General features: G+C 41.3%; 1 protein-coding gene across 1 annotated transcript in view; it reads right to left on the bottom strand.

Annotated features, from left to right (window-relative positions):
* Positions 1-16,748, bottom strand: part of ERC2 (ELKS/RAB6-interacting/CAST family member 2) — a gene marked incomplete at both ends in the record, with an annotated part of 911,416 nt that overhangs the window by 163,903 nt on the left and 730,765 nt on the right. Inside the window, one exon of the mRNA XM_080828630.1 lies at positions 16,338-16,469. Within this exon, the coding sequence (XP_080684756.1) occupies positions 16,338-16,469 (132 nt within the window). The remainder of the gene's footprint in view (positions 1-16,337; positions 16,470-16,748) is intronic.

Genomic DNA, 16,748 nt, shown 5'->3' with positions numbered 1-16,748 from the left:
GAACAGCACACCTGCCAAGTTATCCCACGAAATTGCCACTCTAATCACAGACTTGTGACATTTCATATTTGTTCCAGAAAAAGTAATGCACATCGAGTACTTCTTGACCATAAAAAATGACCATAGCACGCAATCAACCACATTCCTTGTTCTGAACAAAATGGCATTTATAGTGTCATCAGTTCAACAGCATATTCTATGGAACCAAAGGTACAGTCAACTCTGGGGACTTTATGACTTGTTAAACAACCTGCTGTGTCCTGGGGAGGTGTGCTTTGCAGCAGCAAGTCTCTAGAGCTCAGTGTCCCATTTATAACCTTGTGGTAATTACATAAGCCACTATTCAATCATAATGCAGATAACACAGAAATAAAGGGTGGGTTCTTAATGGGTAAAAAATCAGCCTTCAAAAGAGCAAAACCCTCTGAAAAATATGCAATGCATGAAATTTATAGTGCAAACCTCCATAGAAACCCAACTCAAAAAAAAAAAAAAAGCAACAGAAGGCCACTAATCTGCCAATACTGATATTTCTATTCTAATGCATATAAAGAGATAGTTACCCATTCACCATTACTATGCCTTGGTCCTTGTGTTTTCTTCAAAACTTTGCCATAGAAGAGATAGTACAATCCATTAAATGGGCTTCTTAGAGATGATAGTTTCAGCTCCACGAAGATACACAGTTTATTTTCCTTATTCCTTGCCAAACATTTGACACAACCAGAAGGACAATGAGAGTCACACCACACTGGCATATCTGGTAAAAGCAAGCTCTTGGCTAAAAACCGCTACTGGAGAATTGTGACAATTTGAGTCCACAATCATGCCCTTAAAATGTGTATATAAATCCTATCAAAGGCACAGTTTACATCTTAAATAACACAGAAACATCTGAATCGTGCTCAACCCAGCCCCAACACGGCAGAGCAATAATGTGGTTGCGGGGAGGGGGAGTAGGAAGGTGGGGACTCTTGGGGGATGGTCACAGAACACAGAAGCAGACACGGGGCACAGTCACAAACACCAGTGAACACAATTGAGCACACATACAATACAATACGAGAATGCAATTTTTAAAAGAAAAATGATATAAAAGATGGTTTCTCACCCCTCAAAACAAAACTGGAACTTTGGTTTACAGGCCCGGCTATGCCCATATGCCCTCCTCGTCATCCTGTGGCCGGCCCGGGTAGGGAGGTGCACGGAGAGGAGAGGAGGGGAGCACCGGAATGAAAGAAGAGAAGGTTAGTTACACCGTGATGCACTGGAAAGGCACACTGATCTTCACTTAGTTTTTTAATCTTAAAGAGTGAGGGAAAAAAAAATCTATAGTAACTTAAGTTCCACATCACTAACTTGTCAAATCCATAACTGAATTTGGCATCTATGGGAACCCCCACACAAAACATTCCACCCGCCCAGCTCTGACTCTGTGTCGAGACTGGATTAGAAGATTAAAATTAGTCTACATTAGCAGATGATTATATTTTTGGAAAGCATGCAGTCTGAATTGCATATGCCTAGGAGTAGATTAAACCTTTTAAGTAAGCAGAGAAGTAATTATAGTAATCAAATACCCTTAATTTCTCTTAAGCTTAGAGTATCAATAAAGGCTGAAGAAGAATTTAAAAAAAACAACTCCATTTACTTGGGTGAAACAAAGTTTTGTAGCATGCAATAATTCACATTGGTTATTTCACAAAGGCTCAAACATGCTGTGATCTTCCGGATTTGTCAGGTTCTATTTTGCTCTCAGCATAAAAAGGATGTGCGCGCCATGGAATGATTATACATTTGCATGGAATGATTGCAATCAAATAAGTTTCAAAGAGAAGAAAGTAAACTTTCGATTCAGTAGAATGCTTGCAGAAAGAGCGTTTCTGTTTAACTTAGAATTGTGCTCAACTATGGATAAACTGAAACTTATTTGGTCTGAATTCTTATTGTTGAAAATGTTTCCAGAATGGCTCTGGCCACTTTCCTCACTTAGTGAAGGGCCAATAGGCAGAGCAATTGAATCTTTGAAGACAGAAGTAAATCTCCCATCCCAAGGTACTGTTCTGAACAAGAATTCTCACTTTTTACTGCAAGGATTGAAACAAAGTGTAGAAGATTGAGTGGTTCATATCCTGATCTCAAGCATAATTTGGGAGCTGTGTCTTTTAATAAATCCCCAATGAACTGGGTTTTGTCATGATTTGCTTCTTTGTTTTGAAAACCAGGAACAGGAAACAAAATAACTTGGATCATTTTCTCACCGTTTGGACTCTTATTGCATAAATTGTTGTAATATTTGTTCGAATCATATAAAAATGCCAGTATTTCACCATTTTTGATCTAGAAAAACAGCAATTTCATACAGTTCAATCAAACCTTGCCAACAGGCTATGGCAATTTTCATCTATTCAAGCATTCAGATCTGTGTTTTTTGAAGTGAGTTTTCATGTAATTTGCTTCTTTTTATTTCTGTATATTTTATTTTGCTCACTTGAAAATGTTATTCTGAGAAGAGAGCCAGAGTTTACCAGACTGCCAAGAGGGAATCTATGGCCCACGAAGGGTTAACAATCCTCAACTGATTTGAGTCCATCAAGTGATTTGCACAGAGTACAAAATGGACAACTCAAGCGTGAATTTGCATCGACAGTTTAGATAGGAATATTCTAGCAAAAATATAAAGTACAATTGATTATTTTAGCTGGGTCTTTTCATATATAACTTATCTGTGTCTATTAACCACTATAGGATCTAGCAATTGCTCCTGGCAATAAACTTCTCTTTTCCCTACATAACTTGAGAAATATGTATTTTTATATTCATTAAACTTCCTCTCAGTTCCTGGAGAAAAGCAAAGTTAATATTCCTTTTTATGCTAACGAAGAAGGAAAATCTACCGCCTGGGACCCTGGGGCATCCACAAATGGGTTTCCAGGGGTCTTGCCATCCCTTGAAATTCAAAGCAGAATGTTGTGGGTATGTGTGTAGTATATTTCTCTGGATGGAAGCCCTAGCTTTCATATAAGGTTTTTGACCCCCAAAGTCACTGCCATAGGAAAACTCCAGGCGCAGAGCGAAGCTATGATTTGCCAAAGTCACAAAACAAAACAGGAGGTTTTCCCTAAAATGCAGCCCACAGCCCCTGCTGACCATTTCTAAATGGCTGTAAAATCACTTTCCATGCAGAGCACTCTATTTCATTTTGCATCTAAAACCCAACAACATGTATACATTTAGTTTGTTTCAAATCCACTCATAGAGGGTTTTAAATTTTGAAGAAGAAAGGAAGAAAGGAAAGCCACTGCCACCAAAATCTACTACTACTTTCTTAACAGTGAAATGTGGTCTAATGCAAATGACTTTTAGCAAATTAAATATATTAAAAAGTGGTAATTAATTATGATTGAAACAGACAGGAGTTGTAGGTTGAAAATATACACTGCCAATATCACTACTGTGCCTCGTCCACCATAGGAATAAAAAGGAGCTCCCAGATGTCCAGGGTTATTAAAAACCAGATGTTGAGATCGACGTCTTGTATGCTGGTGAATAAAGTAAAGAAATATGACAGTCCAATATAAACTTTGCTAACATTTAACATGGCAGAAATGTGGATAAATTCCTTTAGTGAACTCGGAATATTATGCATTTTTTTCAGGTTTTTTGTTTCTAAAGTTGAAAGTTTTTAACAGAAAATAGAAAGAGAGGTGGTGACCATTTCTGGTCTCTCTAATCTTCAAAGCTTAAACATGAATTGACCCTAATCACCAAGTGATCTGGGTCAGAGTGAGTGTCCGCTTAGGGAATAAAAAACAAAAATGCAGGAGCTAATCAGAGGGGGAGCTCCAAGTATTTCCAAACGTTCACAGCTGTCTGACTCCTGCATTGCTTACATCTTTGTATGCAAATATTAATTTGCTCAGCAATCTTACTGCACAGAAATGTAAATTTCGGGGCCAAAAAATACGAAACAGATAAATGTCACTTGATCCCTAGTGTCATGCCAAGTTATTTAGAAATTCTTGGGACTTTCAAAATGCATCTATCAGGTCTGGGAGAGTCTATTTCCTTGTTTTTCTGTTTCTAAATCTACTTTGCAGCAGCTTTTCTGGATGTTGTCTGGTGTTACCTCCCTTGTGTGTCCTTCTTGAGTGATTGCTATGCCAGGAGTTGCCAAAATATAGAGGAAGAAAGCCTCTACTCCATCAGGCATCTGCGTGTTTTCTTCCACAGCATCTGGGGATGGGAACATCCAAGGTGGGCTGAAGCCCAGAGCCCAGTGACCACAAAACACAGCAAATTTTGAAGAGCAGGGAGGCTTAGTTATCAAATAACCTCAGGATGAATCTGTAGCTCCAGAGATTATATGAGGCCTTGATGGAAATCCTGCAGTCCCAGATGCTGGATTCTCAAAATGCTAAGATAAAACAAAATTCCTCACCGGATGGACCACTCACAGGGCTGTGCTGATGACAAGATCTAAGGGCAAAGGGATGAGGCATCACTGACAAGACAGGTGACTTCCTATTGTGGGGAGGGGGGCATTTGTTAGCCCCAGCAAAGAAGGTCTCGGAAGGAATATGGCATATAAGTTCTGGGAAGGAATATAATATGGCATGATAAACAGCCCAGTGCAAACTTTTAATTGGTCTCTATTTTCAAGTATTATCTATAGTCAGCTGGCAAGCCCCAGCTCATCACTGGTTTTTTATTTTTATTTTATTTTTTCCCAAACCACCTGCATTTCTCTTTGAGTTAACAGCCAGAGTCTTTTCTTGAAATTGGAAGACCAGATTCCTAATGGGGACCTTATCATCACACCTGTCCTAGCTGAAAATGAGAGTGAAATGATGGAAGCATCACCTTCAAATCAGCCCACCGCCACTGTGAGAATTCAGCTAGCCGTCTCTGCCAGAAAGTTCACCCTGGCTTCCTTGGGGGAAGGGATGCAAAGAGATTGTCCTGGTTATTACAGCGTCTGGAATAAACAGTCACCAGACTTCTCCCTACCCCCACTTCAGCCCATGCCTGCTCTGACACTTTCTGGAAACATCAAGCTCCAGGACTCTTCTAACTTTGGCTGCACAATCCTGGAAGTGGGATGGTATGGGATTTACGATGTGCCCTGTGTCTGGGTTCAACCAAAGCAGCTCCTCTTGGCATTTCCAACTGCAGTTTTGGCCAGCATTGAGGAAGACAAACACACGTGCAAAGGAAAAAAAAAAAATGGGTACGAATCTGGAAAACAGGGGCACCTAGCCTTGTCAGGGCACTAGTAAGTTTACTCTCAGGATCAAGTCCAAATCTTCCCTCTGGAGACCTTCCACCCCTGCTTTTCACCTCCCCTGCCTCCTGTAATGCTTAGTCCATGGATGGATGTTTCTGTTCAGGTGATGAGGGCAGGAATGCCTGTGAACTCTTGCATGATCTGTATTGTTACAGCCTGTGCGGCCCTTCTGCAGACAAGTTCCCCCCAAAGAAGAAGAAAGTTCAGATACTTCCTTTGTACTCTGTTGAAATATAAATGTTAGTTTATTTCTGACCTGGGCTAGAAATGATCCAGCAGGTATTAGCACCTGTGCAAGGTTAGAGAGTATGACAGCTTTCTGTGTTTCTTCACTGGGTCTCACCACTGCTCCATGACACAGGAGTTGGGAGGCTCTTTGTGCAGATATAAAAGGGGAGTCTCAGGAAAAAAGATCAGGTAGCTCACTGAAGGACACCTGGCTAGGAGCTGTGGAGCCAGGGTCAAATTCCAGTCTACCTGACCACAAAGGTATACCTTTCTGACATGTGAACTCTGAAGCCACAGAAAAAAGAGCTCATGTTGACCCTGAAGGCATTTGTTGGTTCTGCTTTTCTCATCTGTGAAGTACTTTGGACTTTGCATGGCCCTCTTTCCGAGCTGTTGAAGGTCCTTGTTGGAGTTGGGTGGCACAACTTGGGCTGGGTCTCTCTGGCTCTTGGAAGAAAGAGAACCTCACATGCAAACAGTACCTGTCCTTTATGTGGGCATACATCAGCAGCACCCCAGCGAATTTCATGGTCCCTGAGGGAAAAGGCAGAGCCTTTACTCACTTCACACTGCCTCACAATGCCTCAGATGTGGGAATTTAACAAATTATTTCCAAATGAGTAAGTACACAGGATCGGTTCTTGCTTTTCTGAATGACTCAACTCCTCTGAGACAGAAGGCTGCCTGGAGTCCAGAGTTCCTTAGGGTTGCCAAGATTGTGTTTACTCATTTCTCCCAACGATGGCTCCTTCCCCCTTTGCACTGCATCAGCTACCTCCCTGGTTTATTCTTCTAACCCCGGCTGGCAAAAAGCTGAATGTCATTGGCTGAGGGGGAATTTGACAGGAGATGTACATATTTAAAAAAAAAAAAAAACCAACACTGGGGTGTTTTTCAAGGAGGAGGTAGAGACTAGAAGCCCATGCAGTCTGTGTTGGTTTCTTCTCAGCAAGTTTAACTCACAGGGCCTGAGGCAGGGCAATCATCTGAGGCCTTTTTCCAAACCATTGAGAATATTACAGAGGTGTGTGTGGCCGGGGGTAGGAGGGTTCTCCTTCACGTCTAATGAAGTATCTTCAGGCACTTTCTTGATTTTGTGGGGGGCCTTCATTGTGGGGCAACTTGAAGAAAGTAGTTTTCTATTTCCTTCAAGCAAAAGTAATTCTGACAAACCAGTCTTTGGTGCATGGCACCAGATCTCTCAGCTGAAAGAGGCAAGGTACCCAGCTGTAGGTGGAAATGTTGAAAGGCTCTAGGTTGGCCAACAATATTGTTTCAGAGCCCAAAGTCAACATCTGTTAAAAGCTGAGCCATTGCCAGATAGTCATAAAAAAGGGGTGAGGGTGGAGACAGGCTTTATATTTGCTCCTTCATCCATCAGTCATTAACACTTGGCTTTGTTAAATACAGTGAAAACTGTGTTTTTAACATGACTCTGGTTCTGCCATTTTCTGGCTAGTGGGCAAACAAATCCCCTAGCATTTTGACTCATCATTTCCTCAGCTGCCTCAAAAAGAAAATGGGATCATATCCTGACCCTGATACTTCATAGGGTGCTGACTGAATTAAATTAGAGAATGTAAATTAAACCACTGCGTAGTTGTTGCAAACATACACTAGGCATACCACTGTTGGTAGCATCTGATGGTTTGTTACTATTGTAACAAATTATTTGACATTGCACTAAGGCCAAAGGCAGAAAGGGTAAAAAGGACCCAATATGTGTATAAAATTTCATCCTTAGGCATTTTGGCATCTCTGGGCTGTTCCCAGCTAGAGGTTATTCAGATCATTCATATAGAGATGCTGAACCAATTTTTAAAGAGCCGTTACTGTGTCCATAAGGTAGTTTTCAGAATGCTGTGTGTGTTTAAAAGATGTTTCCAGTTCTCTTTCCTGGGCTGCTCCCGTTATCTTTAGGGTGTTGCAACTGCCTGGTGTGCACAAGTCAAACGTGATCCTTATGACATCAGTTCGGGAATAAAAAGGAGCAATGGTGTTTAGCAACAGAAAATGGATCTCTCTGCTTTCAGACGTTTCAAGGTTGGCCACCCCCTTTCCATGGGGAAGCCGAAGTGCTTCCTCTTCGACAAATGTGATTGGATTAAAGCAGCAAGTTGAAAAGGAATCAACCCTCCAGTGTTGCCAAGATGAGTTACACCTGCAAGCTGGGGAGTGCAGGCTGTATCTGAAAACCCTTGTTGACTCAAAAGATATGGCAACAAATCTTTTAATGAAACCCTAATACTGCAAACAAGGTTTAAAAGTTAAGAGGAATCAGTAAACCGGGGGACAAAAACTTGACCCAAAATAGAGTAAGACTGAAATCTTCAACAGGCTCAAAGCCTCTGTAAGGCAGAAATCCTTTTCTACCAGGAGGATCCTGCTGCATTAAGCAGCTCTCCCTTTTCCCATGCATGAAGACCCTACCTGGCAGGGTTTATCAGACGTGCCCTCATGTGCTTACATGTCAGGAATTAACATCACACCCAGATTAAAGAGCTTTGGTAACAACCTGCTCATCTGCAAAGCCAGCTTCCCAGCGGCTGTCACCCCGCCTCCCTCGCTCTCCTCCTCTGGCTTGTGATGGTTGGGTGAGCTCGAAACTGCTGGTAGGGGAAGGAGAGTTAAGCACTCCCTGAGCAACAGTTCAGACATTTGTTCTCATGTCCTTCTTTACCTGTGGCCACACAGAGAGCCCTGGCAGGGTCATTCCAGAGCTGCTGCTCCTAAAAACAAGCAAACAAATAAACTGCCCCCTTTATTTCCCAACAGTGAGAAACCGCACATTCCTCCGGTTTTAGTAGCTTCAGGGATTTTTAATAGTCTTTGAGGATAGAGAAAAAAGTGACATCTGAGCTATCTTTCTATTTCATCTACTTTTTAAAATCTGTTGGGTTTTAAACACAGCGTCTTTCAATTCACTTGTGACAAAAGGAGTATTGGCGAAGAGGCAAGTAATCACAAGAAAAGAAGAATTTGTAACTGTGTGTGGTGGTGGATGTTAACTAAACATATTCTGCTAATCATTTTGCAATATGTACATGTATAAAATTATTATATTATATGCCTAAAACTAATAAAATGTTACATGTGTTATATCTCAATTTTAATTTCTAATTATCTTTTTTCAAAAAAAGAAAGAGACAAATGGCTCACAAATTTAATTCAAAATGCATCGCAGGATATCTTTGGCTCCAATTGTGAGAGGACCAGCCCAACAGTGGGAACAGCTGATATCTCTGAACCCTTCTCCCATCCAATCAACTTCAGCCCAACAGAAGACTTCTTCATGGGTTTTTGAATTTGAAGCCTTCATCCCTACATGAAACCAAAACCCAAGGCCTTGTCTAAGAAGTGGGCCAGGAAATTAGGCTTGCAGTGTAAAAAACCTAATCACTTCTTAATCAGGCCAGCTTCAGACATACTAGCTTGGGTGGGAAACTGATATTAAAAACTGAAGACGTGTAACTTTTCTTATTAGGTTACTGTCATAGGGGACTCAAAATTTGTGCTTTTCTCTCTTGTTCTGTAACTACACTTTAGTAAGCTCTGATACATGGTAGTTAATTTTTCTTCTATGTAGGAAACATGAAAACATATTTAATGTATTTACACACACACATATATATGTATATATAATGTATATTCAAACATGTACTCAGGGGAAGTTAAGGAGAGAAATTTCCAGTTAAACATGATCTTGCGAAATTCTTCCATATGTGGAAAAGTCCTCAGTTCGTCTGACATATAGCGATACATACATATATACACACAGGACACTATGTATACATTTATCCCACATTCATTTAACCTCAAAACATAAAATAAATTCTTTTTTTTCCTCCCTAAGCAAAAGCTAGGAATAACAACTCTATATACAGAATCCATCTTCGGAGGCCAATGGAGCAAGTTAAACCCCTTGTCTGTTTGTTAGAATTCAAAGGGCTGCACTTTGGCTAATCTGTTGGTGAAAGTACAAGGCAAGCAGGGCATCAATCACAGACCCCGTCTACCATTTCACAGAGAGGGGCTGTGGGCAAGTGGGGAATCCAAGGGCCTTGAGTTGGCTTTTTGAGAAGTAACAGGGCCTAGGGAGGGGTTGCTGTGACAGCTTCGTTCCCCTGGTGGACAGTGAGACTCTACGAACTCCTTGCTGACCAAACATAAAATGCAGGCCTCTGGGAGAAGGAGGAGGTGGAGGGGGAAGAGCAGGGGACTTTTACCCCACAGATCTAGGACTAAGAAACAGATGGGGTTTAGAAATGTTGTCATCGGCCTCTAGCTACCACCTCAATGAGGACCTAACTGTAGGGGTAGCTAGACATTCCCCTCCTATGGAAAGGCTCTGCAGGACAGTCACTAATTCTATCTGAGAGCAGGTACCTAAGGCTCAGGTGTATGTAGCATGGACAGAGGTGAAGGGACAAGCGGTAAGAACCCCATTTTTATCTTGAGCTATCTTAGGGTCTTTTCGTCCATAAGAAGAGGGAAGAGGGGAGATGTTTGGAGACCAGAAATCTCAAAACTAAGGTAGCAAGGGTTGCACCCTCTGTGAAGCAGAGCACAGGTGGCAGTCAACCTCAGCGGGATCACTGAGATCATTTCACGATGTCCTCAAACACAATCTGTGCACCTGCCCCATGTACACAGCTTGAAAAGAAGGCCACATCTAGGTTCATTAGTGACCAAGTCATTTGATGGTTTATGGGAAAATGACACGTGTCTCAAGTAAAATTCAATGCGAATTTTCAGCAGAAAGTCAAAGTGGCCATTTAGTGTTCTGAAATATGTCTAGTCATACAAAAACCAGTCTTAGTGGAGAGCCAACATGTGCTAAGACCACCCAGCAACCAGGAGCAACAGAGACAGAACCAAAGTTCACTATTTACATCTGCAGGCAAATTCTGGAAATGGCCAAGTGGAGTAAGCAATATTTAGGACTAAGGCAACCAAGTTTCTGGGAACAGATTAACGGAGCAGTCACCTTAAAGTTAAGGATGCAAAATGGAAAACCCAGCTTCTGCCACAGTAAGGTCACTACCTTAAAGTATGCCCCAAGCCCTGGCAGATCTGATAGCAGCCCCTGGCCCAGAGAGGCATCCTCTGCTTTGATCTGGGAGCATGGCTTGTCCTAGGACCTGTATGTACAGACTCCTATGTGAGTAAGCAAGGGGCTGTGGGCCTTAGGAGTCCACTACTAAGGGCCTTCTGTAACCTGGAGCACTTCCCCTCCCCCTCTGTGCCATGCTCTCACTCTGGTAATTCCATGGCAGCGGGGAAACTGCAGAAAGCTGCATTTTCACTGGCACAGGTTTAGCAAGAATAAAGAGTAAAGGGGAACACCATACAGTACTTCATTAGTAAAATAAATAAATAAATAAATAAATTCAGTTAGTTAAATGTGAGAAATATAATAAAGGATTTATCAAAGAGTAAAGAGGAACAGGTGAAATGGGAGGAAATGAAAGGATAAAGTCACATAACAGAAGAATGTAAATAAAGACAATGAGAGTTGGGGGAAATGGAAAGAGAACTGAGGAGATGACTTTTTTTTCAACTTTGGAAAATACATCAAAATAGGATAAGATTTACTATAATTCAATGGGAAAAGGGGACAGTACATGTGCACTCTAGAAAAAGTTGATATTATAGCCATGCAACCATATTTAATACATGTGGTTGTGTAAATACATCCATCCTGACATCCTAAGAGGCTTGCCGACGATGTACAGCACTCGGAGATTCAGGACCTCATCTTGGGTCTGTCGATTTTCAGGTGTGTGATTCTGAATGATTAACAACATCTCCGAGATTCAGTTTCTTTACATGTACAATGGGGATCCTTCCATCTGTCCAAACTATTCCCCAAAGGTATTTAGGGAACAGCTCCTTCAACAGACATTTATTGAGTGCCTACTATGAGCCAGACAGGTGTGAATGTGCCTTATAATATGTAACAGAGTATGAATACAACATAAAATTCAGCCAGCTATTCCCATAATAATTTAGTAAGTACTAAGCTTCCATGCTCCTGGACTTTGCAGCCCTCCTTTAGAAATAGGATTTCTATAAGAGGAGTATGAAATTCAAATTTTAAACAGGATCTGAAAGTCTTCGAAGTAGTCAAAAGTCTTTGAGCTTCTCAATGCTGTGAGTGAGCACTTCTATTCAAAAACGAGGGAGAGAGAAGAGACGCAAGTTCTGGGCTTGGAAGGTGCCCATGATCTGAGGTTTCCAGACAAAAATGTTTAGGATTTTGCCAGTTAGGCCCCTACAAATTAGAATCAGAGTGGCAGATGCTTTAACAAATGGAAGCACATTTTGCACAAAAAAGCAGTGAGATCTAGGTCCTTAAAGACCCAAAGTGCACCCTAAGACCCAGGTGCAGGAGTGTCAGTCTTGGACGCCCAAGGGCAGCCCGAACAAGGTCTGGCATTTTGAGTTGGCTGGAGTGTGGAGTTCACTCTGATGGTATGCTTTTCTTCATACCTGGAAGCCATTAGGAGATTAATAAAGTGCAATTTTTCTAGGGACTGTAAAAATCATATGATGCCTGGAAAATAATGAAAAGATTTGGCATAATTGATATGACAAAGAAAGATGCTCCCTTGACAAAATAACAGACATCAGTGACAAGTACAGAGGGCATTTAGGAGAAGTTGAGTTTCCACTTAGCTTTTCTAAAATCAATCTTGGTCACTTTACTGAAAATAAAATCACGAGTGTGGTTCCAGCATGTTCCATTTTTTCTTTGGTCTTTGTTATTCCTCAAAGCAGCTTATCAGCAGCTTGTGTCATGGGAATTGCTTGTTGTCTCCCCCTGGAAATATCTGTGCCCATCTCTTGGTTTGAAAAATTTCCTAAAGTATTATCACAAGGATTTGTCTGAATGATCTACTTGGACATTGGAATGGCTATGGCCATACTAGGCTAAGGCCCCCAAGTATCACACCTGCTCCTTTCTCAGGTAAGAGTCTAGACTGTTGGACTGCCACATCCCACTGACTTCTCTTATGTGTTCTCCAGATTGCCCCTTCCCCTCATCACACTCATTTTCAATTTCTGAGGGTCTGTGTATTTACAATTATCCTTACTTTCCTGTGTCCTCACTCTTTTAATGGTTTCCTTAGTTCAGATCCACTGGGTTTTTGGTGGGATGACTCATTCTCAGACATTATAGCCTTCAAAATGGTATCCCAAGAAATGAATGAAAGAGGCAATCTCATTTTCTGCTATGCCCTGCACTCCACCTTCTGATGAAAAACACTGCTGGAAACTGGATTAGCTATGTTTTAAACCAGGTAGTCTCTTTCTTCACCTGATACTCTGAGAACAGTATTTCTCAGAGCACAGATGTTTCTAGAAAAGAAGAGAAAAAAAAAAGATTCTATGATCAAATAAGTCTGGGAAATGCTGGATTAAATAAAATTGGAGAGCTTTCTTTCTTATATGACTTTTTAGATCCTTTGATCTGCTAATTGCACCAAGACTCTCTAAGATTGACTTATAATATGCAGCATTTTCCCAAAATTCTTTATTCACAGAATCTTTGTTTTAAGACTTTCCTCCTGGGACTAATGTTCCAAAAGTTACTTTGGGAAATGCTCGTCTAGACTTATAACCCTTAGATTCAGTTTCTCCTGAGAGAAAGCAAACTCATAGTGAAGGAGAAAGGGAGGGAAGAAATGGAAAAAGAATCTAACTCTGCAAGGGCCCAGCAATACTTAAATTGAATTTCCTAAGGAAAAATGAATTTCTCTGGAAAAGCAGTGAAGTGACTGGTTTTCTTATATTTCTTTATTTTCATGTGTTCTGATCTTTTAATAAAGCTCAAGAGACAATGGCAACATTTTGTAGTCCCTCTTCCAGAAGAGGGTTCGTTGGTAAACTCTCAGGCCACAGGAAAAGTCAGAGCTGGAAGATTCATGGGAAGGAAATCAGGAATCCCTTGGAAGAGACCTTTCCCCTTTAAGTCAGTTAACACAGGTACACTATGGACATTTAGTTTAAATCCCATCCAAATCAATCCATTTTTCAGACTCTTTATGCTGTCACCATAAGGCTGTTACTTTCTCCTGAGAAGTAGCTCCACTCCACACATATTAGAATATATGCTTTCACAATTATATATAGAGTTTGTAATCACCTGGGAAAGATTTCCCAGTCTTCTGATGACTATGACATTCTGGAACTTAGTTTTATAACAATTTATGAGCTGTTGGTGATTATAACGGAGGGTATGGTTGTCCTAGACCTGACACTTCAAGTCAAAAAGGTCACCAGCCCAGCCATTTCCATCGATGGAGTCAACCTACTCATGCAGGTCTTCTTAGTCAATTCTATTTTCTCTAACTGAAAGAGTATAGCAAGGAAGACTTATAGCTTTGCTGACTCCAATTTAAAACCACAGAGTTAACTTTCTGGTCAACGGTATGTCACTTTCAAGGTGAACTTCACTGTAGAGTAAGTTCCTAACTCATGTGCCCCTAGTTAAGTCATAACCATCTTTTCAATGTCATGTTTTGATTGACATGATCCAGGAAAAAACTGAACAAGTCTTGGATTTTTGTCTTCAGATTAGACAGCAAACTCCCTGAAGGCCGGGATCTGTCTTGTCCATCATGTTCTTTCCCAAGGCCAACGTAGTGGCTGGCATGGAATATGTGTTCCAAGTATTAGTTGAGTGAGCAAATAACCAGAAGCAGGACTCAGTTCAGTCCACCACCACCCCTCCCAGGGCCTGAATTTCTCATTTGTAGAAGAGGATGAGGTTATCGGCCTCTGTGTCAATGGGTTGTTTAGAGTGTCACTGGAATGAAGGATGTGAAAGTGGAAGACCATCACCATCCTCCCAACAGTAGCAATCACAATGGTATATTAGAGGTTCTGATGACACACTTTAGCCAGATACTTCTCAAAGCTAACTCTTCTGGGAAGGGCATTTCCCCTGAGCAATGATTTCTACCCTATGACAACTGCTAGTGTTGGTAGACAAACATAAGAGGGTCAACCAAAACAGCAAGACCTCTATTTTGTGTTTAATAATGATCTCTGGAAAAGTAGCAAGAGACTAGATTTTGTGAGAAATATAATTTACCAGGCAGACAAATTTGATCTGGTATCCAGTTTCTAGCAGGACATATCAGCATATGTGTTTCTGTGATTTAAAAACCCATTTGTTATCTCAGGAGGTCCTTGTGTGAATCTCTCCCCCAGTTGGGCTCCAAATCCTTCATTCTGCCTCTCTGTTCCTATCTCTCCAGGGGAAAGCCTAGGGTGGCCTTCTAGCACCAATAAAAGCTCACATTTACCCTTCCTGGGAGAAGGTCAAGGAGCAAAGGGCAGTGTGCCAAAAGGCAGGAACCAAGAACAAGAATGAAGATGTTCGGATAGTAAGATGCCAAGTATACTAGGATGGGTGAGTGTGGAGAGGTGGTGATGGCAAGGGATGAGATTTGAAAAAATAAAGCTAAATCAAAGCAGAACCACAGGCAGACAAGATAATGACATGAAATTTATATCTCTCTCTACTTTGCTGATCGCCAAATTAAGAACCATTTTGAGAGCTAATAACAAGAATTGGTGCCTTTCTGCCCCTGGCTTCAGAAAACCAGACATCCTAGAAGAACACCTGCAGTGTTGGGGTCTCTGAGGGCAAATGCTTCCCTGTACAGAGCAGGGCAAAGCTGGGTGTCAGGGGCTGGGGCCTCCAGGTTGGAGCTACTTCACTGTGGAGCTCCAGGGAGCACTTCTTATGTTGCATACTATATAAATGGCTCCCCCAGAGTTGTACTCCTGGTAGAACATCTTGGAGACTTGCCATCTTAACTTCTTCTTTGGGATACTAGTGACATGAGGTGCATAGGAAACAGAGCCATCTGAAAAACATCTTAGGAGCACAATAAGCACCTCCTCCTCCACGGTTAAACCTCTCTTCACGCAGGTAATTCCAGTAAGCCCTCCTCCCTCACATACCCAGAAATATATAACAAAGGCATTCACCCTAATCCAGATGATTCTATTCCTTATCTATGGCCCCATCCCTCTGAAATTTATAAGTTATACTAGGATCACACACACAAGAAGCTCACAGTATAAAAAAGGAGGAAATACTGATAATATTGACTGTATTAACCTGCTAGTTTGCATTTAATTTCATAATTTCCATGATGTTCACCTTTAGGAGTTTTAATCCTACATACTATCAACAGTTTTTATATTTGGTGGGTGAAAGCACGTATCATTGAAGACCACAGGAGATTTTTGTTTTTGTCGATCCACCTTTTCACTTGCTTCATTTAGTCAAGAGAGAAGATAGGATCCAAATCAAATAAACCAGACCCCTTGACTTAACCAGCTAAAATGCAAGCAAAACTGATTTCTCTTCATGTTGTTTTACCCCACTGTTAGTTTGCATCACTAAGGAATTTTCTAGGAAAGTGCTCAGCAAACTCAAGGCTTCTCTGGTTGCCAAGCTCATGGAAACAAAGTGCTTTCTCTTAAAATTCTGAAAGAGACATTCCAAAGTAACCCACCATTAGATACCGAGCCAGCAATAGACTTCATATCTATGAAAGTAGAAAGGAGGGGAGGAAAGAAAATGCATAACATAAACAAGAACAGACAAAACCTTAAAGAGGAAGGAGAAAGGAAAACATTTAGACTCCTTGAGTGATGGAAATAAATACCAAAGCTATTAGTTTCAGTTCAAAGGACGTATCACTTTATGCTGTTTATTATTTCTTGAGGATTATTTATTTTATCTTAAAATATCCAAAGGGTAAAAGGGGTCCTGGAGGTAAGCGGCAATGAAACTGACCTGGTCGGGAGAGGGCCTGTGATTGGAATGTTGCGACCTCCCAGGAGATCGGTGGTGGTGGTGGTGGTGGTGGTGGTAATGGTGGTGGTCCTCATCATAGTTGTCCGCCATCAGCTTCATTCTATTCTGGGTCTGCACAGAACAAAAACCAGAGAAGACTCCATTAGGAGCTGGAAGACCAGCCAAAGAGATTCAGGGCATAATTATAGCACCTATAGAGCTCCTTTTGTTCCTAACCCAGAAGTTTTCATTTTTAGTCAAATTGAAACTCAATAAAGAATGCACCATGCCATTTGGTAAAAGAGGCTTTGTCACATCCTTGAAGCTACCATGTTCTTGAGCCTACCTGAGATAAATGTACTCCCCCCCCCACCATCTGATTTAAAAGGGGGAAAAAATGGAATACACCCA

Source organism: Martes martes, assembly GCF_963455335.1.
Source record: "Martes martes genome assembly, chromosome: 1".
Lineage (NCBI taxonomy): Eukaryota > Metazoa > Chordata > Mammalia > Carnivora > Mustelidae > Martes > Martes martes.
This window is presented reverse-complemented; position numbering and strand designations above follow the sequence as displayed.